At 37.8% G+C, this 22,684-nt stretch overlaps 1 protein-coding gene across 1 annotated transcript in view; it reads right to left on the reverse strand.

Annotated features, from left to right (window-relative positions):
• Nucleotides 1-22,684, reverse strand: part of TMPRSS11A (transmembrane serine protease 11A) — a 73,075-nt gene that overhangs the window by 26,519 nt on the left and 23,872 nt on the right. Inside the window, exons 4-5 of the mRNA XM_072620909.1 lie at nucleotides 8,583-8,650; nucleotides 1,394-1,554 (exon numbers count right to left, since the gene is read on the reverse strand). Coding sequence (XP_072477010.1) covers nucleotides 1,394-1,554; nucleotides 8,583-8,650 — 229 coding nt within the window. The remainder of the gene's footprint in view (nucleotides 1-1,393; nucleotides 1,555-8,582; nucleotides 8,651-22,684) is intronic.

Below are 22,684 nucleotides of genomic sequence, written 5' to 3' on the forward strand. Positions count from 1 at the left end.
GCCAGGGAAGCACAAATTCTGACTGGTTCTATCACTCCCTCCTTACAGTGATAGACTGTTGTGTCTGTTTTCTGAGGACCTTCTTAGCTAAGTTCAGAGTGCCTTTTTTACAAGATCATCTTCAGAGTAAGGAAAATGGCAGCACACCCTAGTAAACCATCTACTTAGTCATAGAGGAATCGCAGTGTATGTCAGTGGAAAGAAGGGACCCCCCCCTCATAAAATTGTAGATGGTCCATAATCCATGACATAATTTACCAGCATGGTTATTATCTCACAGTCCTCACAACGTCTTTCGTGATTTGCTTCCTAAGGCAATGTTGAATGTGTAGAGTAAACTCTCTCTCTACAGATTTTTCCCTCTCCCTCTTTTTCTTCTCTGGAGAGGGTCATTGAATAATTTTTAAGTTTAGTGCTTTATAGAAGCTATTTAGAAAGATTTAGTGGCCTCCAAAGAGTTAATATAGCTCCCAAAGGACAAGGAGATACTTCCTGTTAGAACTTGCTTCTGCTACTCATGTCTTTATCCCTTTGGGAGGAAAAAGTATATATAACATTATACATGTTCTTTAAACAAAAGTTTCTTGACTGTGTTCCAGGTACCATTCATAAACACAACAGTTGCAAAACAGCATAGATTTTTCAGTTGCTTAGTGACAGAGACAACAGCTAGGACAGGCTAGTTAGCACTTATTCTTGATATATATTTACTTGTGCTATTTTGGAATGTGTACCATCAATTGCTTCATCCAACAGAAAACAGAAGCTACTCCATGGGCCATTTAACTAAGATTCACAAAGATTTCCATTTTTAAAGTTACAATTTGAGTATAGACAGGTTCAGGAAAGCACTGAATAGTACTTATCCTCTTTTTCTCTCTCTCTTTCCTTCCTTTATTTATCTGTTCATTTATGTGTCTGTTTACTCATTTATTAAGTTATTTGTTTACTTGTTTGTTCGGTCATTTTATCAACTCATTTGTTCATTTTTTTATTTTTTTGAGGTAGCAAGGTATCATTATGGATAGTGCTGTAAGCTTTATCAGGAAGACCTGAGTTCATATTCTGCCTTAGGCACTTACTAGCTAAGTGACCCTGGGCAAATGACATAATCTCTGTCTGCCTCACTATTTTCAACTTTAAAACAGGGCTAATAATAACAACACCTTCCTCCTAGGGTTATTGTGAGGTCCAAATGAGATAGTATTTGTGAAGAACTTAGTATAGTATGGACACCTAGTAGATGCTTAATAAATTCTTATTTCATTTCTTCCTATTTATTTATTCACTCAGTCATTTATTATTCATTTATTTGTTGGAAGAATGACCAACAAATTTAGAATTAAATGCATTAATACAAGAATTGATTATAATTGAAAAAACAAACACCTACCATTGAGCTGAAGGGATGAGGCATTTATTTTCAGAGCTCTTGTGTTTCTTATTTTCTGATGTAAAATGTTGTGAATTTTTTTCTCCCTTGTTTCTCTTTTCTCATTGGAGGGGAATTGAAACACCATTACAACATCTGCTCTCATGCCATCTATTTCTGGTCTGCAAAGCACAAAAAGACAGATGCTATGGAAGAAACACTAGAATGGGGCCTTCTGAAAGGCTTGAGTTCAAGCCCCAGCTCTACCACTACCTAACTGGATGAACTTAGCGGGGACTCTCAGTTTCTTCATCTCTAAGCAAAATGAAATTGTTTAACTGCATGATTTCTAGGGTTTCTTTAGCTCTAGAGTTCTATGACTTTAAATACTTACATTATAGCCTGCACTTACTTTCTTATTTGATTTCAAAATCCTTTATGCTCATCCTATGCAGTTATATGTTGACTTTTATTTTATCTGTATATACTGTAAGTACTTTATCTTTCTCCTACTAAATTGCAAGCTTCTTGGGGTAGGGGAACACATCATATTTATCATCATAGCTCTATCAGCAGGTAGAAGAATAAACTGTACATATTCCTGTAGATCTATGATCTCTTCAACATAGATATTCCCTCCCATGATGCAGGTGGAAACCTATCAAAGTCTGCCCTTCCTTTACAACTCTTGTTGATATCTTCTCATCCATTCACCCCAGGGTTTTATTTTATTTTATTTTATTTTTTTATTTAACTTTTAACATTTATTTTCACAAAATTTTGGGTTACAAATTTTCTCCCCTTTTTATCCCCTCCCCCCCCCCAAACCCAAGCATTCTAGTTGCCCCTGTGACCAATCTGCTCTCTCCTCTATCCTTCCTCCCTGCCCTTGTCTCCATCTTCTCTTTTGTCCTGTAGGGCCAGATAGCTTTCTTAACCCCTTAACCTGTATTTCTTATTTCCCAGTGGTAAGAACATTACATTTTATCCTAACACTTTGAGTTCCAACTTCTTTAGCTCCCTCCCTCTCCACCCCTTCCCCTTGGAAGACAAGCAATTCAATATAGGCCAAATCTGTGTAGTTTTGCAAATGATTTCCATACTAGTTGTGTTGTATAGGACTAACTATATTTCCCTCCATCCTATCCTGTCCCCCATTACTTCTATTCTCTTATGATCCTTTCCCTCCCCATGAGTGTCGACCTCGGATTGCATTCTCCTCCCCATGCCCTCCCCTCTATCCTCCCCCCCACCCTGCTTGTGCCCTTGTTCCCCACTCTCCTGTATTGTGAGAAAGGTTTTCCTATCAAAATGAGTGTGCATTTTATTCTTTCCTTTAGTGGAATGTGATGAGAGTAGACCTCATGTTTTTCTCTCACCTCCCCTCTTTATCCCTCCACTAATGAGTCTTTTGCTTGCCTCTTTTATGAGAGATAATTTGCCCCATTCAATTTCTCCCTTTCTCCTCCCAATATTTCTCTCTCACTGCTTGATTTCATTTTTTTTTAAGATATGATCCCATCCTCTTCAATTCACTCTGTGCACTCTGTCTCTATGTATGTGTGTGTGTGTGCATGTGTGTGTGTGTGTGTACTCCCACCCAGTGCCCAGATACTGAAATGTTTCAAGAGTTATAAATATTGTCTTTCCATGTAGGAATATAAACAGTTCAACTTTAGTAAGTCCCTTATGACTTCTCTTTGCTGTTCACCTTTTCATGGTTCTCTTCATTCTTGTGTTAGAAAGTCAAATTTTCTTTCCAGCTCTGGTCTTTTCATCAAGAAAATTTGAAAATCCTCTATTTCATTGAAAGACCATTTTTTTCTCCTGAAGTATTATACTCAGTTTTGCTGGGTAGGTGATTCTTGGTTTTAGTCCTAGTTCCTTTGACTTCTGGAATATCCTATTCCATGCCCTTCGATCCCTTAATGTAGAGGGTGCTAGATCTTGTGTTATCCTGATTGTATTTCCACAATACTTGAATTGTTTCTTTCTAGCTGCTTGCAATATTTTCTCTTTCACCTGGGAATTCTGGAATTTGGCCACAATGCTCCTAGGAGTTTCTCTTTTTGGATCGCTTTAATGCGGTGTTCTGCGGATTCCTTGAATATTTATTTTGCCCTCTGGTTCTCGAATCTCAGGGCAGTTTTCCTTGATAATTTCATGGAAGATGATGTCTAGGCTCTTCTCTTGATCATGGTTTTCAGGTAGTCCCAGAATTTTTACATTGTCTCTCCTGATTCTATTTTCCAGGTCAGTTGTTTTTCCAATAAGATATTTCACATTATCTTCCATTTTTCGAATCTTCTCGCTATGTTCTGTGACATCTGTCTTTCTCATAAAGTCCTTAGCATCTATCTGTGCCATTCCAGTTTTGAAAGATCTATTTTCTTCAGTGAGCTTTTGAATCTCCTTTTCCATTTGGCTAATTCTGCTTTTGAAAGCATTCTTCTCCTCATTGGCTTTTTGAACCTCTTTTGCCAATTGAGTTAGGCTAGTTTTCAAGGTGTTAATTTCTTCAACATTTTTTTGGTTCTCCTTTAGCAGGGAGCTGATCTGCTTTTCATGCTTCTCTTTCATCCCTCTCATTTCTCTTCCCAGTTTTTCCTCCACCTCTCTAACTTGACTTTCAAAATTCTTTTTGAGCTTTTCCATGGCCTGAGCCCACTGGGTGGGCTGGGGCACAGAATCCTTGATTTCTGTGTCTTTGCCTGATGGTAAGCATTGTTCTTCCTCATCAGAAAGGAAGGGAGGAGGTGTCTTTTCTCCGAGAAAGTACCCTTTAATAGTTTTATTTCTTTTCCCTTTTCTGGGCATTCTCCCCAGCCAGTGGCTTGACCTCTGAATATTCTCCTCACACCCACCTCACCTCCTGATCCTCCCAGCCAGAGTTTGGGGACTGAGATTCAAATGCTGCTTCCCGCCTTAGGGCTTTTGGCGGGGGCAGGGCTGCTATTCAGTGTGAGAATTAAGTTCAGATGGTCATGTCAGGGCAGGGCCGCCTCTCAGGCACAGTTCCCTCAGGGGGTTTATGCACAGACCTTCCACAATAGATCCAGGCTCCCGCCCGCTTGGGGAGCCCCTGTCTGCAGCTGCCTCTCAGCTTCTATCTCCCGGGGGGGCCTGAGCCATGGGGGCACCCCACTCCCCTCTCGACCCACCAAAGAGACTCTCTCACCGACCCTTGTCACCTGTGGGTGGGGGGGCTTGTGCCGCCGCTGGAGATCCCGTCTCTGAAGCCTGCTCGGATCTGTACCTCTCGGAGCCGCGGCCGCTGCAGGTCTGGGCTGGGCTCCGCGTCTGCAGCGCAATGGACCTTTTGCGAGAGGTTTGCACGTCCCTCTGTGGGTGGAGGGACCCGTGTGGCCGCAGGATATCCCGTTTCCGTAGCCCGCTGAGTTCTTTTCCTCACAGTGTCGCGGCCGCTGCAGGGCTGCACTCATCTCCCAGTCCCGGTGCCCAGTCCACATCGCGAAGGACCCCCCGTGAGAGGTTTGCAGGCCTCTCCAGAACAGAAATCTCCCTGGCTCCAATATTCCGTGGCCTCTGGGTGCAGAATTCACCGTGAGTTGGTCCCCTCTAGCTGTTCTGTGGGTTGTGGGTTCGGAGCTATGTGTATGTGTGTCTTTCTACTCTGCCATCTTGGCTCCACCCCCCCCACCCCAGGGTTTTAACCCAATATAATAGAGTCCTTCCTTGTATTCTGTTGACATCCCAAGGATACCACTGGCACATGTAAGTTATCTATTCTCCTTACTTTTTTTATATAACTGATCCAATTTTCCCATCATAAATTATGTGTAACAGGCGGCTTCGTACAGTGCCTAGCACATAGTAAACATTTAATAAATTCTTATGAATCATTGATTAGTTTGATATCCAATTGAATTGAATCTTCCAGTTTGAGCAGAATAGTGTTTGAGTAATTTTGCATGGTGATGGTTTACCTTACCCAAGCCATATGATTTTAATTTTTACTCTTCCCCTTCTTGTTCCACAGAAGGCAATTTTCCTGGTTTTTTTCCCCCTCCTTTCATATTATTCACTGAGCTCATTTTCATATTAATTCAAAGATGTACTAAGTCAGGTGCACAGAGACATGTATGACAGTGACGTCATAAGGTAAGATGTGGTGAGGACTGGTATGTACTTACAAAATCTTGGTTTAATGGAATACCATAGAGCTGAATTGTACATTCTTTCAAAACTAAGAATTTAACTATTTTTAGACTATTTACAAATATACTTACATGCAATAAATATTCTGATATGGATTTCCTTAGCAGTCTGATAAAAGTTTTATTTTGTGTTTTAAATCCTGGGACTAAAAAGCTAAAAAAAAATCAATATCCCAGATTCTCTAAGCTCAATAAGGGTAAGGTGAGATAAGGGGGGAGGGAGGAAGATTAGCTAATGAGTAGATATTGTGTCATTTATAAAATATTTCATGTAATTTACCAGAGTGGTAACTAGTACACAGTGAACACGGATTTGTCCATCAATCAATGTACATATATTAAGTGCCTACTGTTGCCAGGCATTTTGTTAGGTTCTGGAACTACAAATACAAATAGTAAAAAAAAAAAAAACCCTGTTTACAAGGAACTTAAGGTTCTGATTTGGGGGGGATGATACTTCCTTCTTGGAATGCTTCATTTTCTTCCTTGACAACAACCACTCCCCAAACTCATCTAGCAGTCATCTTTCTGTCTGTGTTGTCACCTGATCACACCCATAGTCAGAATGGCTTCTATGATATTCTCCATACCCCACATGCTAAATCCAACTCCTAGTGCTCTCTCCAATTTAAAAATATTCATTGTGAAGATTATATCTCAAAAAAACCTGCAAACACTACAAATCTGGGCTTGATTTATTGTTTGTAGATTATCTGAACCAGAGGTAGTGAATCTGCAGCCTGGAGGCCCTTTGACTGAATTCATACTTTACACAACAAATCCCTTTAATGAAAGGATTTGTTCTGGAAAATGTGGCCTTGAGGTCACAGGTTCCTCACTCCTAATCTGTATTTAAGAAAGTGGTAGAGTAAATATTGGTGATGTAGATTATACTTAAAAGTGTGTTGTGCTTTTCAGAGAGCCAGTTATTACAAATTGACCAACACATCCCTGTCATCTTCTCCTTTGCTCCATCAGAGCTGCTGGCCTCAATTGTTTTTGCCTCAGGGGAAAAATTGCTCGTTAATGCTATGTGTTCTATTTCACTTACAATATTGAATCTGAAGATTAGGATTTCAGATTGCACTTAATGTCAAATTCTCTTTTAGTATATACATTCTTCACCCACCAGAACATTTCTAGACTTAAATGGTTTGATCGAAACCATTTAGATAATGAGAACATGAACTCATATAATTCATTGAATGAACCCTGATGAGACACATTTGTTGTAATGATTCAGTACACAAAACCAGGCTAGGACGTTACTGAATTCATTATAATTGTTCTGCAAGTCATGGAGCCATAGAATGTTAGGAAGAGCAGGGGCCTTAGAGATTAAATCCCTTTTCATGAATGAGGCACCCGGGGTCCAGAAAGATCAAAGAACCTGCCCCAGATCATATGGTTAATAAGTGAAAAGTAGAGTGTCATAATACACACACATTGATTTATTAAGAGCTTGGTGTGTTTAAGACTCCCTTTTGACATTTACTAGCTTTGTGAGTTGGGCAAGTTATCTAATTTCTGTGATCCTCAGCTGCAAAAAAGAAATGATACTTATGTTACCTACTTTGTAGGATTATTGTGAGAAATCCTTCATGGATTGTAAGGCGCTATGTAAATTTGAGCTATTAAATAAGATCTTAATCTGGGACTTTTGATCCTCAGGTCTCATTCATTCTACTGTTCCAAGTTATTAGTAAGTTCTCAATGGACCAATCCATACTTGTACAGTATCACAACGTAAACCTAGAAGGGACCTTACAGATTCTCTACTTTTACTTCCTCATTTTTCAAATGAGGATTGTTGCTGTTGGTTTGTCCTTCCTTCTTGAAGAGGACCAATGACATTAAGAAGGCGTATTGACTTACAAGTGAATTGGGTTTAAGTGAAGCAGGGGCTGTGCAAATTTACCAGCCTCACTCTCTCCTCCAGAGTCATCTGGGTTCAATGACAAGACAGATCAGGATTGCTGGAGATGACCCTAGATGCAGTGAGAGACCTTGGCCTTTTTAAGCTAAGGTCTTTCCCAGGTCTCAGTTTGTCTGAGGCTACACCTGTTCTGTGATTAAGGTTAGATAAGAAATGAGGCAAAAGAGGCCTCTTTTACCTACTAAAAAAAACCCAAATAATCTGGGAGGGGAAAACCCTCAGGTTTCTGGCCAGAACATGGGGCCACCTCCAGTTGTCCTAATCTATAACTTGCCACTGGACCCACATGGCTCTGGAGTAGAGAGTGAAGGTGATGACTTTGCACAACCTTGCCTCAGTTAAATCCAATTCACTTGCAAGTTAAGACATCACCTTCCTGATGTCACTGGGCCTCTTCAAGAACCAAGGAAAACAATAAACAGATGAGGAAACTAAGGAACAGTTATGTGATTTGCTCAAGGGAACACAGATGATAAATAGCAGAGTTGAGATTACAACTGAGGTCATGTGATTCCAAATTCAATGATTCAAGTTTACAACTCTTTTCCTTTGCAACATAATGCCTATACTTAGATGAGAATGTTGTGAAATCTGACCCTGAGCCACTAATAAATTGTTTTTTGTAAGCAATTTTAAATAACCCCATCACCAGCAGCCAATGAAAACCAAAGTTTTTAGCCTGAGAAAAAGGCTTAATTTTCTTCAGATCTGTAAAAGAGTGTATATACTTCTTGATCTGAGAAGGGAAGTCATATCTGTTATGTTTGTGATGTTGTATGGTTTTTTTTTGCTCACTTCAGTGATTTTCAAAAAATCATTAGTTGTACTATAATCTCTGGGTGCATCACAAATACCAAAAATAAAACCAAACATAAACAAAAAAAAAAACTAATACAGGAAAATATCTGTTACTCTAAAACATAAGCTGTACTCCTTTTCAGCAGCATCTGTTGCTCTTGGAAATCACAACAGAAAAAAAATCATAATCCCCTGCCAGAGTAACGAAGTTTACTAAATACGGTTTTGCAATTTATTGGTTCTTACCTATGCTTGCTAAGCCACCTTTGCCCAGTCTGTATTTTCTAAATATACTTACGTCAGTTTGACTACTTGATTCTTGATATAATGTTTGTTCAAGTTAGAATCCATAAATGTCTCATCCACCTGATGAGAGAGAGAGAGAGCGAGAGAGAGAGAGAGAGAGATTATGCATTAACGCGAAGATATTTTGCAATAAGAGTGAGTCCTTCATTAAGAATCAAGTCATTCACAGAGAATTCTGAGGGCTATTGCCATTATCTAGTCTAATTACACAATATCTAGTTTATGCATTTGTGCCATCATATAAATCACTTTACTTTCTATCCCATTCTGTGTTTTGTCTGTTCTTTTAATACAGCCACTTTCTCTTGGCATAGTTTATCGCTCCCAGCAACTGCTCTGTTTCTTTTTCCCTGAATCTTTCTGTACACTATAACCCTGAAGGATTTATGAGTTAAAATATGAAAAGTGCTTTTCAAACCTTAAAATTCTATATAAATCCTAGCTATTATTATTTTTAGTAGAGATTTTTGTAAAAAAGGACTTGCCATTAAAAAAAAAAGTGTATAAGACCTCCTAACTGAACATATTGTTGCCACAATGAAGGATGACTCCATTTCATGCCAGACAAAGTAGTTAAATATATAGCTGAGTAGCGTAAACTAAAGCCACTATCATAGTTCACTAATACTCTGTTTATGGAGCTGTGAATCAATTGATCAAATCATTCTTAACAAAGGAATTTTGAATTATTTTTAAAAATGGACAAAAATCCATATTTTCTGATCCAGAAAAATCACCAATAAGCATGTACCTCAAAGGTCTAAAGCAGAATGGTCCTGTAAATATCAATATATTCATAGCAGCACTTTTTGCAATTATAAATAACTGGAAATGAAGTTGATGCCTATAACTTTGGAAATGGATAAACAAATTTTTGTACATATGTATAATGGAATTTTCTATGTAAGGAAAGATCAAATGAAGAATTTTGAGAAGAATAGCAAGACTTATGTGAATCAATTAAGAGTGAATTAAGCAGAAGCAGGAAAATAACACCAATAGTCATTACAACCATGTAAATGGAAAAGACAAAAATATTTGAAACTTGTATGAACATAATGACCTATAAGTTTCACCCTGGAAGATAGCTGAGAAAATACTTTCTTTTTCTTCTTTTAGATATGGGGGACTATAGGTATCAATTATGACATATATCAGACTTGGTTGATGTGTTGGTTGTTTCTATTGAACTTTTTTTTCTTTCCTTCCCCTCTGTCTCTCCCTCCCTCCTTCCCTCCTTCCCTTTTTCCTCCCTTCCTCCTTTCCTCTCTTCCTTCCTTCCTTCCTTCCTTTTTTTCCTCCCTCCCTCCCTCCCTTTCTCTGTCTCTCTCATTCATCCTTCTCTTCGTCCTTCCTTTCCTTTCTTCTATGTTACAAGAGATCACTTGCTGGTACTTCTTTAGAAGGAGAGAGAAGATATATTCAGAAATAAGGTTGGTACAAATACAAGATATATCCATAAAAAGGAAAGTTCATGAATAAAGGTACAGGAGAGAGTCTAAGCTTAGGAGATGATTATGGAAAGTGTGGAGAGGGAAGAGGAGAGAAGTTGCATGTGAGCAAGACCTCCCTTTAGGTAAAAGAGGATAGGCCCCTGGTTATATATGAAGAGGTTAGATTTTTCAAAATATAAGTTTTTATCCTATGATTGTTTAAAAGAAAAAAATAGCTAGACAGAGACAGATTCAAGAAAAGGAGACCTTCTGTGGAGGTTTTCATGAACCTAATTTTCTCTATAGATCATGAAGTCATTAACTATAAGAGAAGGGGGAAAGGGGAGGAGGAAACAGGGTATCAGGAGAGAACTGCAGGTTTGAACTAGTTCAATTGATATAAACCAAGGGAAAGAAATACTTGACGATTGTTAGTCTTGAGCTGTATTAATCTGATTACATCCCTGTGTGCCAGAGGGGAAAGAAAAAGCAGCTGTCTCTATGCTACTGTTCACATAATGTATTGTTAGTGATTTAGTAGCCTTAGTTGAATGTGGCACCTGCAAGTGGCAGTGTTTGCCAGTGAACGCTGGATGGCAGCCATGTGTGCTGATTGTAAGCATGTTTGGGAGCATTCTGTAGAGTTGCTTAAATTGACTTTTAGGCTAAAGGATATGCTGAACATGCAAATAACTTGCTGGAATTATACTGGGAAGGACCAGAAAAAAGGGCAAAGAAAAAAAGGAAGGCTGAGGTAAGGAAAAAATATCTTAGGATTTCCTTACTCAGCATCAGTGTCCACTTATTTGATTGTTTGTGGTACAGTGCAATACTTTAATGGATCCTATTGGCTTAAATGTGAATATTCTCCCACCCTTGGAGATAGTAACAATTTTATGCCTTTTCTTCTTGTGAATTCTTATCTGATTCACACAAAATTTTCACAGATTATAGTAAACTTACATTTATAGAACACTGAAAGATTTACAAAACATCTTCCTCGCATTATCCTTGTGAATTAAGTAATACTAGAATTGTTTCCATTTTACAGAAAGTGAAATTGAATCTCAGAGAAGATAAATGAGTTGGTTTTGGTCATCAAGTTCATAGGTGGAAGAGTTGGGTCTCCTATGGGAGCATTAATTTCTCTCTTGAATAGTTGCTCCCTTCCCCAATATAATGAAAGGGGGAAGAATGAGTCACTTATGTCACATATAGAGGACTCCAGTGACTTGGCTCCTACTGAGTTGGTCCCTTACTATTGAGCTCAGTACCTGGCTTTTTCTCATTCTCCTACCCTTGTCTTGCTTGCATTACACCTGTTCTACATCTGAGACACTCCTGGAAAAGTCTCTGGTTGCACAGCCTCTGGATACTAGTTGCTTGCTCTTGATCCAATCTTTCATCATATACCTATTTGTGAATCTTGTGGAGGAAGTTGCCATTATTCTGTTTAAACTAAGAGTATTGAAAGCTGTTCTACTAGTGCACAGGCCTTTGGAAATGTGTTGCCCCCACCAAACAGAACATAGTAACCATATTACATACCTATCCCCTTATGTGCCTCCCCCACTTTAAAAAAATGGCAGACATTACAAGTGACATTAGATTCGTGGCACATTTTTCCACTCATATTCTAAATTTTCACCATTTTGCATACAGCATGGTCACTGGTAATTATCTTGAACATTCAGTACAACTGCAGACATAGAATATATAACGTCTATGTTAGTACTGCATAGGTCATGGAAATATAGTGCGTAATTCACATATTGCATAAGATAACAAAATTCACATATAGCACACAGCTTCACATATCAGTGCTTTAGACAAAATATAAATCAATGCATACTATCAGGCTACCCATGTAACCTTCTCCCTCATCATTCCTAAAACATCCTAAGTCAGCCTGATCACTGGCTAGTTAGTTCTTTTGGGATGGCCTACTGTCAGTCCTATATTCTCAATATTCTCAGAACCACTGGTTTACTGTTAAATTCTGAAATCATGGATAGCCCAGGATATCTACTACTACTTCCCAACAGCTAAGACTCTATATGTGTCTTCTATTCTGTTGAGATCCACACTACTAAAATATTAGTGAAGAAAGGGATGGCCTATGTACTCTTTCCCTCTCCCTCTAAATTTTAGAAAAGGTCTTCCTTCAAGTTGGGGCAATATTGCTTGACTTCCCTGACCCTTGAAAGGGCACTAACATACACTTTCTTTCTCAGTTGAATCATGATCCATATTTTCTTCACATGAATGATCATTTGGCTTCAACAATCTATCTGCAACCAACAGATAAGCCTTCCTCAGAGCCCATATGGCTAACCCTCTGACATTTTTGTACTACTTATTGACAAGGCACCTGTCTAAGTGGGTCATAATTAACAGGTGGTTGTGATGTATTGCCTTTCTAGGACCTCAACTGTTCTGTGGCACCATTTTATATGCCATCAAACTACACTGCCTTTCACCTACTTGACATGGAATAGTTTTCTGCCAGTCTGCTATTTTGTGTTTTCCATGTATATCAATAAACTTAGAATTCTCTTTCTTTGTTGGAGTTAATGCCAGTAAACTTGTTCATGACATTATTTGCTTTTCTCTACGCTTGTCTGAGATAAGATCATAGATTGGTGTTGGGCCTCCTTCAACTGATCCTTAGCTGGAAGATCTTCTGGTTATGCACATCTCTATTTTCTGAGTCTCTAAAATACAAATAAATAGGAAACAGATAGTGGCCTTTATCCAAATATCAACAGGCATTAAGTGAAGACTTTAGCATCATTCTTGATGACATTATATTTGTGCACTAAAAATGCCCCATGTTCACTCCAATGAGCTTTTTGCTAGGGCCTCATAAAAGAAGGAATGCAAGAAGCATTGGTTCAGATGAGGGTAGAGCTCTGGGCCTGGAGTCAGGAAGACCTGAGTGCTGTACAAATATTATCTCATTCAAACTTCAAAACAACTTTATAAGGTATGTGCTCTTATGTCCATTTTATGGTTAAGAAAGATGGGGAAAATAAGCTAGGTGACCTGACTGGAGTGATAGCTAAAATTTTAATCTATAAATATAATAAATAAATGTATTTTATGAAAATATAAATATAATATGCAATATTATGTATAATATAATACATAAAATTATATTAATACTAATACTATATAATAGTAAAAATCTAGCTTCCTCTGAATCACCATCATGTTCAATAATGTAATTAAAGCCCTCTTATTTGAAGTCTCCCTGAAGCAAGTATAAGTTCTATAAAGTGTAGTTCTATACTTATCTATTTTTGCCAAATTTAGCACCTCCATGAAAAGTTTCCTCCTAAAATCTTGACCTTTTGATCTTGGTAGAGAAGCCATAGACACAGAAATATTTCTCCCACAACACCTGGATACCTGTCGAAGCTCTCTGATTGAGTATACCTGTCAATACCAGATGAAGTACTCTTACCACCAGAATGTTGCTTATATTCAATTTAGGGTCAACTCTAATGCCAGTATGATGAACCACTCTAGGAGTTTTCTAGAGAAGCTCCATTAAGAATCAATGTTCATTGGATACCAGAATACCTTTGATCTTCTAAGTCTCTATTAACAGCCCACGGTTTCCGTGGTTATATAGTAACAATGTTACATAGTCAATCAGAGTAATTTGTTCTGAACAATGGATGGAATTGACAATGAGGCGTGAGTCAGCTGATTGACTGATGATAGTCTTAAAGTGGTTAAAGATAGTATCAAGAACAGTAATTGCAAATGGAAGATTTTCAAGAAAATTCAGAGAGGGTGTTTAAGTTGATTTACTATCCAAATGAAGAGAGGCTAATTGTTATGACTTCATCAGTGACCTGTATTTAAATAAAGAAAACACCAAACTACTCAAAAAACATGGACAAAAAATGCAAGAAATTTGAACAGCAAGAACAAGGAACTACATGCCAAGAGTGTGTTTAAAGACGTTTATAAACTTCCCTTAAATGAATTCCTCCCACTATTGATGGCTTGGCAATTCACAACTTGTTGACTACAATACTGGATTAAATTCTTGACTCACCAGATGATATAATTCATTTAGCAAGGAATCTTACTTGAAAAACTACTGAGCCAAGCAATATTTCCATCTGTGACTTCTGGCTTTTATGAGAGGAGATTGAGAAGGAAACAAATGACATTTGGTATAGAGGCAAACTTTCTGACACATGGTGATAAAGAAACTTATGACTAAGACTTAATGAATATTGTTCGTATGCTTTAGGGACATGTGAGAGAAAAGTCTGACTATAATGATAAATTCATTACTGAATGCATAAGATGCATAGTACTGTTCTCTAAAGGATGGAGATAATTTCTTTTGGATCAAGGACATACCACTTCATTTTTTTTTCTTCTTTTTTCAAAATTTTACTAATGCTTTGCCTTTTACTTTTTCATCCCATGTGTTTCTTGATATATTTCTCCCTCTCGCTAGTTTACAGAAAAGGTAATTGACACTCAGAGAGGAGTAGTATCTTGTCCAAGATAACACAGTTAGTGGCAGAGAGTGGTATGCGGATCTGACATTCTTTCCTTTCCTTCCTCCTCATTCTTGTCTAGCTCAGATATTTTTTTCCTGCTATACCAAATTATGTCTCTCCTCTTTTGTGGGATAATTCAATTACTTAGCATTCTGCCTTAATTCATTATTTTTATAATAATGAATCCAGCTATTTGTCCTAATTTTGTGCATTTATTTTGACACTACTATATCTATAATAATGGGACTGAAAGATGTAGACCTATATATGATTATCCGATATACCTGTCATTTACCATAAGTAGGTGATTTGTCATGGACGTGATACTTCCTGATATACTCTGCTGAGATGAGAGGAATGACAAGGAAGTACAGATGTTCTCAGTCATTCATGGAATGAAGTCATTTGTCAGGCAGTTATCAGTAGTTACTAGTGTATAACATCCGGAAGGTCTCAACTTCATACTAGACCAATATGGCCTAACCCCACAATATGACAATAGAGGAAACAATCATGTATTAAATGAAGAGATGCTGTCACTGCGAAGCTGACAAGCATTGGAATTTTCCTTGATGTACTGATTGGCCTTATTAAAGACAAGGAATGAGAATTAGACTGAGTTTCCTCTTTGTCTGACTTTGACAATGACTCAACTAATTTTATGGCCTTAAGTTCCTAAGCTCTAACTCTAGGTTTTTGGACTTCCCCCCTTCCCACCCCCTCCATTTTACCAACTCTAAAGAATGGACAGAATCAATAAGATAATGACTCTAAATTTGCTAAAGAGAAAAAAATAAAGAGAATCCTTGGGGAAATATGTTAAGTTTTCTAGAATGGTGAGTACATTAAAATGATTAATTTGCTGTACATTTACTAGACCTCAACACTTAAAGAGTGCTTACCAAATAGTGAACCTCTTTCTAGGCAGGCAGAGAAAGAAGTCATAACATCTACAGTACCTGCCCGTGACAAACTTAAATTTGAGGGTGAGCCTAATGACTTGGAAATATCCATGGGGAGAGATGTATTCCCTCCAATTAATTCATAGTTGCACCTTTCTTTCTAGGGGCTGAATTCAAACATTTACAAAACAAATGAGACTCTTTGGCAAATGGTGATATGTGAATTTTGATAACATATTGCCATATCTCCTGGGCTTTTTACCTTGTCTCAATTTCTTGTAAGACTTTATCCACAAGATATATGACCTGGATGTACCATTCCTAACTGAAATTACACATGGTAGAGACACTATTCATCTTCTCACTGACACAGTAGATAGAGTGGTAGACCTGGAAGCAGGAAAACCTGAGTTCAATTCCAGCTTCAGACATTTATGAACTACATGTCCTTGAACAAGTCAATTAACCACTGTCTGCTTCAGTTTCTTTATCTATAAAATGGAGATTAATAATAGCTCCCTACCTCCGAGGGTTGTCATGAGGATAAAATGAGAAGATCTTTGTAAAGCTGCAAATCTTAAAGTCATATGTAAATGTTAGTTATTATTACCATCTAGCCACAAAAGCATAAAATCAAACTTCCAAGCAAAAATCCCAATAATCTTCAGAGCGTCAGTAACCTCTTTTCTGCATGTCTGATCTGTTGTCCAACCTTGCTTTTTATTTCCTTCACAACATTTGAGTCACCCTCTTCTAATGCACGAAGTCATCCATAGTCTTAATCCAGACTTTGGTCACCTTTCATCTGAGTTCCTCCATCAGTGGTGACATCTTACCTTTAATCTTCTCATTACCTTTGGGAACTGTCGGCTCTACTTGGTTCTTAATATTCCTGCTATGTTGTCCTCTTGACTAGGTCATTTCCCATAGCAAGAATTCCTTCCTTAAAGGAACTTCCACTGTGCTGTGAATGTAATCCAAGTTCCTTACCCTTAGCTTCAAATTATTTCATCAAGCTACTTTGCATTACCACATTTCCTTTGTCTCCTACTGTTTCCCAGCCAATAATCTCTATAACTTTCTAGCAAATTTGTTTAATGCTGTTTTGAGATTCATTTATATCTTCACCTCTGATCCGATTGAAAAGAAAGAATCTACAATTAGAACTGTTCTGAGCAGAAGTAGTAGACCATAATCTAATTTAGGGAAGAAGGACTTTATCCATTTTCCCACTTCAAAGATGGTAGTGTTTGCATTTGCCCAACAGAAGAATTGATACATCTTAATCAATGGATAAAAATGAGACTATTAGGTAGATTGAGGAAAGAGAGAAGAAAGAAAGAAAAAAATGTGAGAATCTTTTTTTACTTTAACTTTCATGGTCAATGAGAATAGAGATGGAAAAGCAAAATGAGTCTTTATAACATTAGTTCAGGACTTCCAAAGAATCTTGGTTGCATGAGTAAGAAATGGCAGAGCCAAGACTGAAATTCCAGACTTCTGACACCAAATCCAGTGTTTTTAATGCACTGCCACGATATTTCCCTCTAAGCAATTTTAGTATTCTTGCTCTCTGTGGCCCTACCTAAAATGAAAGCTGAGTAAATGGTTAAAATTGCATTAATGTAAGGGTATTGTGAAGCTCATATAGTAGCTATATAGGACACATTTGTTTCTGAAGAGAACCAGTGATATCACTGCGTGAAGACTTCGTTTGGCCATGAATTAGATTTAAGTGAGGCAGAGTTGCACAAAGTATCAGCCTCACTCTCTCTTCCAGTCATTAAAGTCCAATGGCAAGAAGATTGGGGATGGCCTGGGATGCAGTGGATGATGTTGACACCTTCAATGTCTCACTGAATTTTAAGTGTTCTATAGTGCCAGCTTCAGCAGTCTTCATGTCTGTAGGCACAAATTGTCCTCATCCAACCATTTTGCCAAGGGAAGTCTTCACACACTTGGGGTAGGCACCTTCCTCACTTACCCAGAGGCCTGGAGGTTACCCTCAACCTTGTGTAGTCCATCTGCCAAGAGAGCCTGCTACCACACATGCTACAGCTTCTTGGAGCCACAGATGAATATATTTATATCATGAGGGCAGCTAGGTGGTGTAGTGGTAGAGTGCTGGGCCTGGAGTCAGGAAGACCTGAATTTAAATCTTCCCTCAGATATTACTAGCTGTGTGACTCTGAACAATTCACTTAACCCTGTTTGCCTCAGTTTCCTCATTGTAAAATTATCTGGATAAGGAAATGGTGAACCACTCCAGTATCTTTGCCAAGAAAACCCCCCAAAATGAGGTCACAAAGAGTCGGATATGACTGAAATGACTGAAAGAGAAATTCATGTTACGATCTCAGGAAACATGGAAAGAGCTGTCACTGTCCATGAGCATGGACCCATTTTATTTTATTTTTTTCATTCTCTCCATTCACATCAGTAAATCCAAAGTTAAAAGGAAGAACAGGACTTGCCAGTTTTCCTGCTTTAGCTATTTAATTATTATTCACATGGGACAGGGGAAAAATCTGGCTTTATTCAATGGGATTTAGCAACAATGAACAGGAGTGGCCCAGGGAGAGGCACGAGCCTTTCTTGTATTCCCTTAAGGTCAACTTCTACGAGAGAGAAACTTGCCTCGTAGACAAAGAAACCGTTTAAAACCCTGACCCCTTCGCTTTGTACTGACCTCCCTTTCCTCTTTATTCTTGCCTATGAAATGTAACACACAATTTAGCACTTAGTTGTATGCTGGCCTGTATGGTTTGACTGGTTTTATGTGGGTTTTTTTGCCTGATTCAGTTGAGCTGTTGTAGGATAGAGATCATCATGTCTTCTTTTTCTCGAGTGCATAAAAGTTACACAAGAAATACTTAACAACTGATCAATATTTACAAGAATCTCTTTTAGACTAGGTTCTTAACCAATGTATTGACTATTGACTGTACTAGGTTCTTAACCAATGTATTGGTTATTGACTGTACTAGGTTCTTAACCAATGTATTGGTTATTGACTGTACTAGGTTCTTAACCAATGTATTGGCTATTGACTGGAGCTTGTATGTTATTTGAAGAACTCTTGTCTTTGAATTCCTGTCATATGTAGAATTATCATACCTAGAAATTAAATAGTGCTTTACAGTTTGCAAAGCATATTACATAAGTCATCTCATTTGATCACCATATCAAACCTGAACATAGCTGCTTTATTATCTTCATTTTATGGATAAGGAAACTGAAGCTGAGGCGGAAGTGACTTACCTATGGTTACACACCTGAGATATGATTTGGATTCAGGTTTCTTAAGTGCTACATCCTATCCATTGCACCACAAGCTGCCTAACATTTTAAAAGACTTTTAACACATAGCCCAATTCTGTAGATTTTAAATGGTTTGCTGTTATGCTTCTGCCAAATGGGCAGAGATTTTGTAGTTCCTTATAAAAGTCTGACTTAAAAAAAATGTCCAGTAAGATTCTTCCTGGTAAAATATTACTTTACAATTATAGAACTTTTTCAGAGAACCAATACATATGTTTTCAGTGTCACATTTATAACTCTGTGAGGTCTGTATTACAAACTCATTTTATAGATGAGGAAAGTTGTCCTTAATGATCTGCTGAAGTTAAATGGTAAAGCTGGGACTAGGAAGTAGCATAATGTAATGAAAATAGTCTGGTGAGGAGAGGGAGCAGAGAGAAGATGGTGAAGAAAAGGTAGCAACTTCCCTGTGCTCTCTCCCAAACCTCTCCAAACATCTTTAAATAATGCCATAAAACAATTCCTGGAGCAACAGAGACTACAAAAGGACAGGATGAAATAATTTTCCAGGCAAAGACAACTCAAAAGGTCAGCAGGAAAAGTCTGTTGCACCTGGGTAAGAGTGAAGCACAGTCCAGCACAGGCTGTACCAACACAGACCCAGACCCAGCCAACAAGGAGCAGGCCTTAGGAGTCACTGAATCAGCAGCAGCAGCAGCTGCTGCTTCCAAAGTTCTCAGCCCATGGATGGTAAGGGGGTTGAACAACTGGTCAGAAGGAGAGACAGTGGCACTGAGGAAAAATTCTGTTGCTTTGCCCATACTTGGATCTGGGTCTCAGTCCTAGGTGGTAGTCTCAGAGTGAGAAAGAGCACAATAGAGCTTGCTGCCACAGTAGAGCAAGGACCTTCCACACAGTTCCAGGGCAGAAAAACAGTGCATGTGATCACTCAGGCCAGGAGAGTAGTAAACACACCTCTCCTTATATCATACCACTTTGGAAAAACTGAAAACTTATTGGTTCCTCAAAGTATCTCTGAATATAGCTGCACAAATCCTCTGAACCTTGGGAAAATGCTCTCTCCACCCTGGAAGAAAAACCACACTTTAATAGAGTTAAAAGTCAAGAAATAGGCTGGGAAAATGGGCAGAAAGTTACTATCATGTAAAGGAAGTTCAAAACACACACTCAGAAGAAGATATCAAAGTCAAAGCTCCTAGATCCAAAGCCTTCAAGAAAAATATGAATTGGTCTCAGACCATGGACGATCTCAGAAAGGATTTTGAAAATCAAGTAAGAGAGGTAGAAGAAAAATTGGGAAGAGAAATGAGAGTGATGCAAGAAAATCATGAAAGACAGCTCAACATCTTGGTAAAGGAGATATGCTAAAAATACTGAAGAAAATAACACCTTAAAAACAGACTAGGTCAAATGGTAAAAGAGGAACAAAAACCCAATGAGAAGAAGAATGCCTTACAAAGCAAAACTGGCCAAATGGAAAAAAGAGGCACAAAAATTCACTGAAGGAAAAAAAAAAACTCTTTAAAAAGTAGATTTGGTCAAATAGAAAAGGAAGTACAAAAACTCACTGAAGAAAATAATTCCTGAAAAATCAGAATTGAACAAATGAAAGCTAATGACTTTGTGAAAAATCAAGAAACAATAAAACAAAATGAAATGAATGAAAAAGAAATAGAAGACAGTGTGAAATATCTCATTGGAAAAACAACTGACCTGAAAAATAGATCCAGGAGAGATAGTTTAAAAATTATTGGAATATTCAAAAATCATGATAGAAAAAAGAACCTAGTCATCATCATTCAAGAAATTATCAAGGATTCTGGAATAAGGCAGAGTAGGTCAGAAAATTCCAAGCTCTCAAGGTTTTCCCCCACAAGAGTTAAAATGGCACCTAAGGTGAACAAAGTGTGGGTAGAGATAAGTAAGAAGAGGCACCACAGGGGACAAATTGAGAAAATAGGAAGAAAAATCCCAGGACAAGGTTTGGTCTCTGTGAGGGTAAACACCTCCAGGCTAGATTCTGTTGTGATGAAAAGCTGCAAGTAGCTTAAACCAGCAGCAAACTTGGGTTACTTGGTTTGGGAGGCTGCATCAGCCCCAGCAACAGTAACTTTTACCCTCAGATAGTGGGGGGAGTTGGACATTTGAACCTGGGAAGATTGAAGGAACCTCTGCTGATAAGGAATGCCAGACTCAGCTGTGCTGTAAAGAGTGGTGGGGTGAGAAGGAACCAGCACACTCCTGGTCAATGCAGAAGCAGTGGGGTGGAAAGACTCTGGCTGTGGACACTTATAGGAGATTGGAGGTTTGGCTTTGGTTCCAGGTTAGAGGGCAGAAGTGAAGATCTGGGGCAAGAGGCACCATTTCCCATACCCCAGGGCTAGAGGTGATTACAAAAATTAAGCCATTACCACAAAAATATGCACAGGCAAAGGAGAAAGAATCCAACCATAGAAAGCTATTATGGGAATAGAGATGATGGAGGTTCCTCTTCAGAGGAGGATATTGAAGTGAAAAAATACCCAAAGAGTAACATCAAATGGTCATCTGCCCAACAAAGGATTTACAGAAGATCTTAAAAAAGACTTTGAAAATAAAATGACAGAGATGGAAGAAAAACTAAAAGAAAAATAAGAATAATCCAAGAAAAACAAGAAGGTTATGAAAAGAAAGTCAACCAATTAGAAAATGAGATCCAGAATCTTAAGAAAATGACACCTTGAAAATTAGAATTGGGCAAAGGGAAGCCAGTGAAATTATAAGAGATCAAGAAATAATTAAACAAAATATGAATAATGAAAAAATAGAAGAGAAAGTGAAGTATCATATAAGAAAAACAACAGGGTTGGAGAATAGATCAAGAAGAGAAAATATAAAAATAATTGGACTAACTAAAAATTATGATAAAAAAAAAATCTGGACACAATAATGCAAAAAATAATTAAAGAAAATTGGCCTGAAGCATTAGAACAAGGGGTAGGGGGAGTAGAAATAGAAAAAATCCATTGATCATCACTTAAAAGAGATCCAATGAGGAAAACTCATGGGAATATCATAGTCAAATTCTGAAACCCCCAGTTCAAGGATAAAATGTTAAAAATATAAAAAATAAAGCAATTTAATATGATGGAACCACAATTAGAATTACACAAGACTTAACAGTGGAGACATTAAAGGACTGCAAGGCTTGGAACACAATATATTGAAGAGAAAAAGAACTGGGGCTCTAACCAAAAATGTCATACTTGCAAAATTAAGTATTATTTAGAATAAGAAAAAATGGATATTTGATGAACTCTCAGACTTTCAAGACTTCAATAAAAAATCCTGGGTTTAATAGAAGATTCAACATATAAGAACTAAGAGAAATATAAGGTATATACCAAAGACTGATTATAAGGAATTTATAAAGGCAAACTATTTACTTTTACATATGTAAAATATATGTCAAAGACTCTTATTAATAATTGGGTTACTCATAACAAAGATTGTGGTAAATCTGACTATGATGTTAATTTAAAAAAGTAAAACCATTTAGGAGTAGCTAAATTTATTTTATACAAATGAGGTGCAAAAGGAAGAACTGATACAAAAAAATTAGATGGGGGAGGAGGGTTGGTATTTCTGGTAACCTGCTTTCATTGGGAAAGGGTTTGAGAGAGAACAATACATATATATTTAGAAGAATATAAAAATCTTCTAGATTCAGAGAAAATACAATGGTAGAGGCATAGGGATTGGGGAGAGGACAAGGGATTGATCTTTAGAGGGGAGGGTGAGGGAATAAGTTAAAGGGAGGTATAGAAGGATTTTTAGATTTATGGGAATGGGAGCATAAGGGACAGATCCTTGGCAGGGGGGTTAGATAAGTAATAGGAGGGCAAGGTAGTGGGTAGAAGTAAAGTAGAGGAGGCAGGAGGGTTAGGAAATGAGATATACACAAACATA

Source organism: Notamacropus eugenii, chromosome 6, assembly GCF_028372415.1.
Source record: "Notamacropus eugenii isolate mMacEug1 chromosome 6, mMacEug1.pri_v2, whole genome shotgun sequence".
NCBI classification, from domain to species: domain Eukaryota; kingdom Metazoa; phylum Chordata; class Mammalia; order Diprotodontia; family Macropodidae; genus Notamacropus; species Notamacropus eugenii.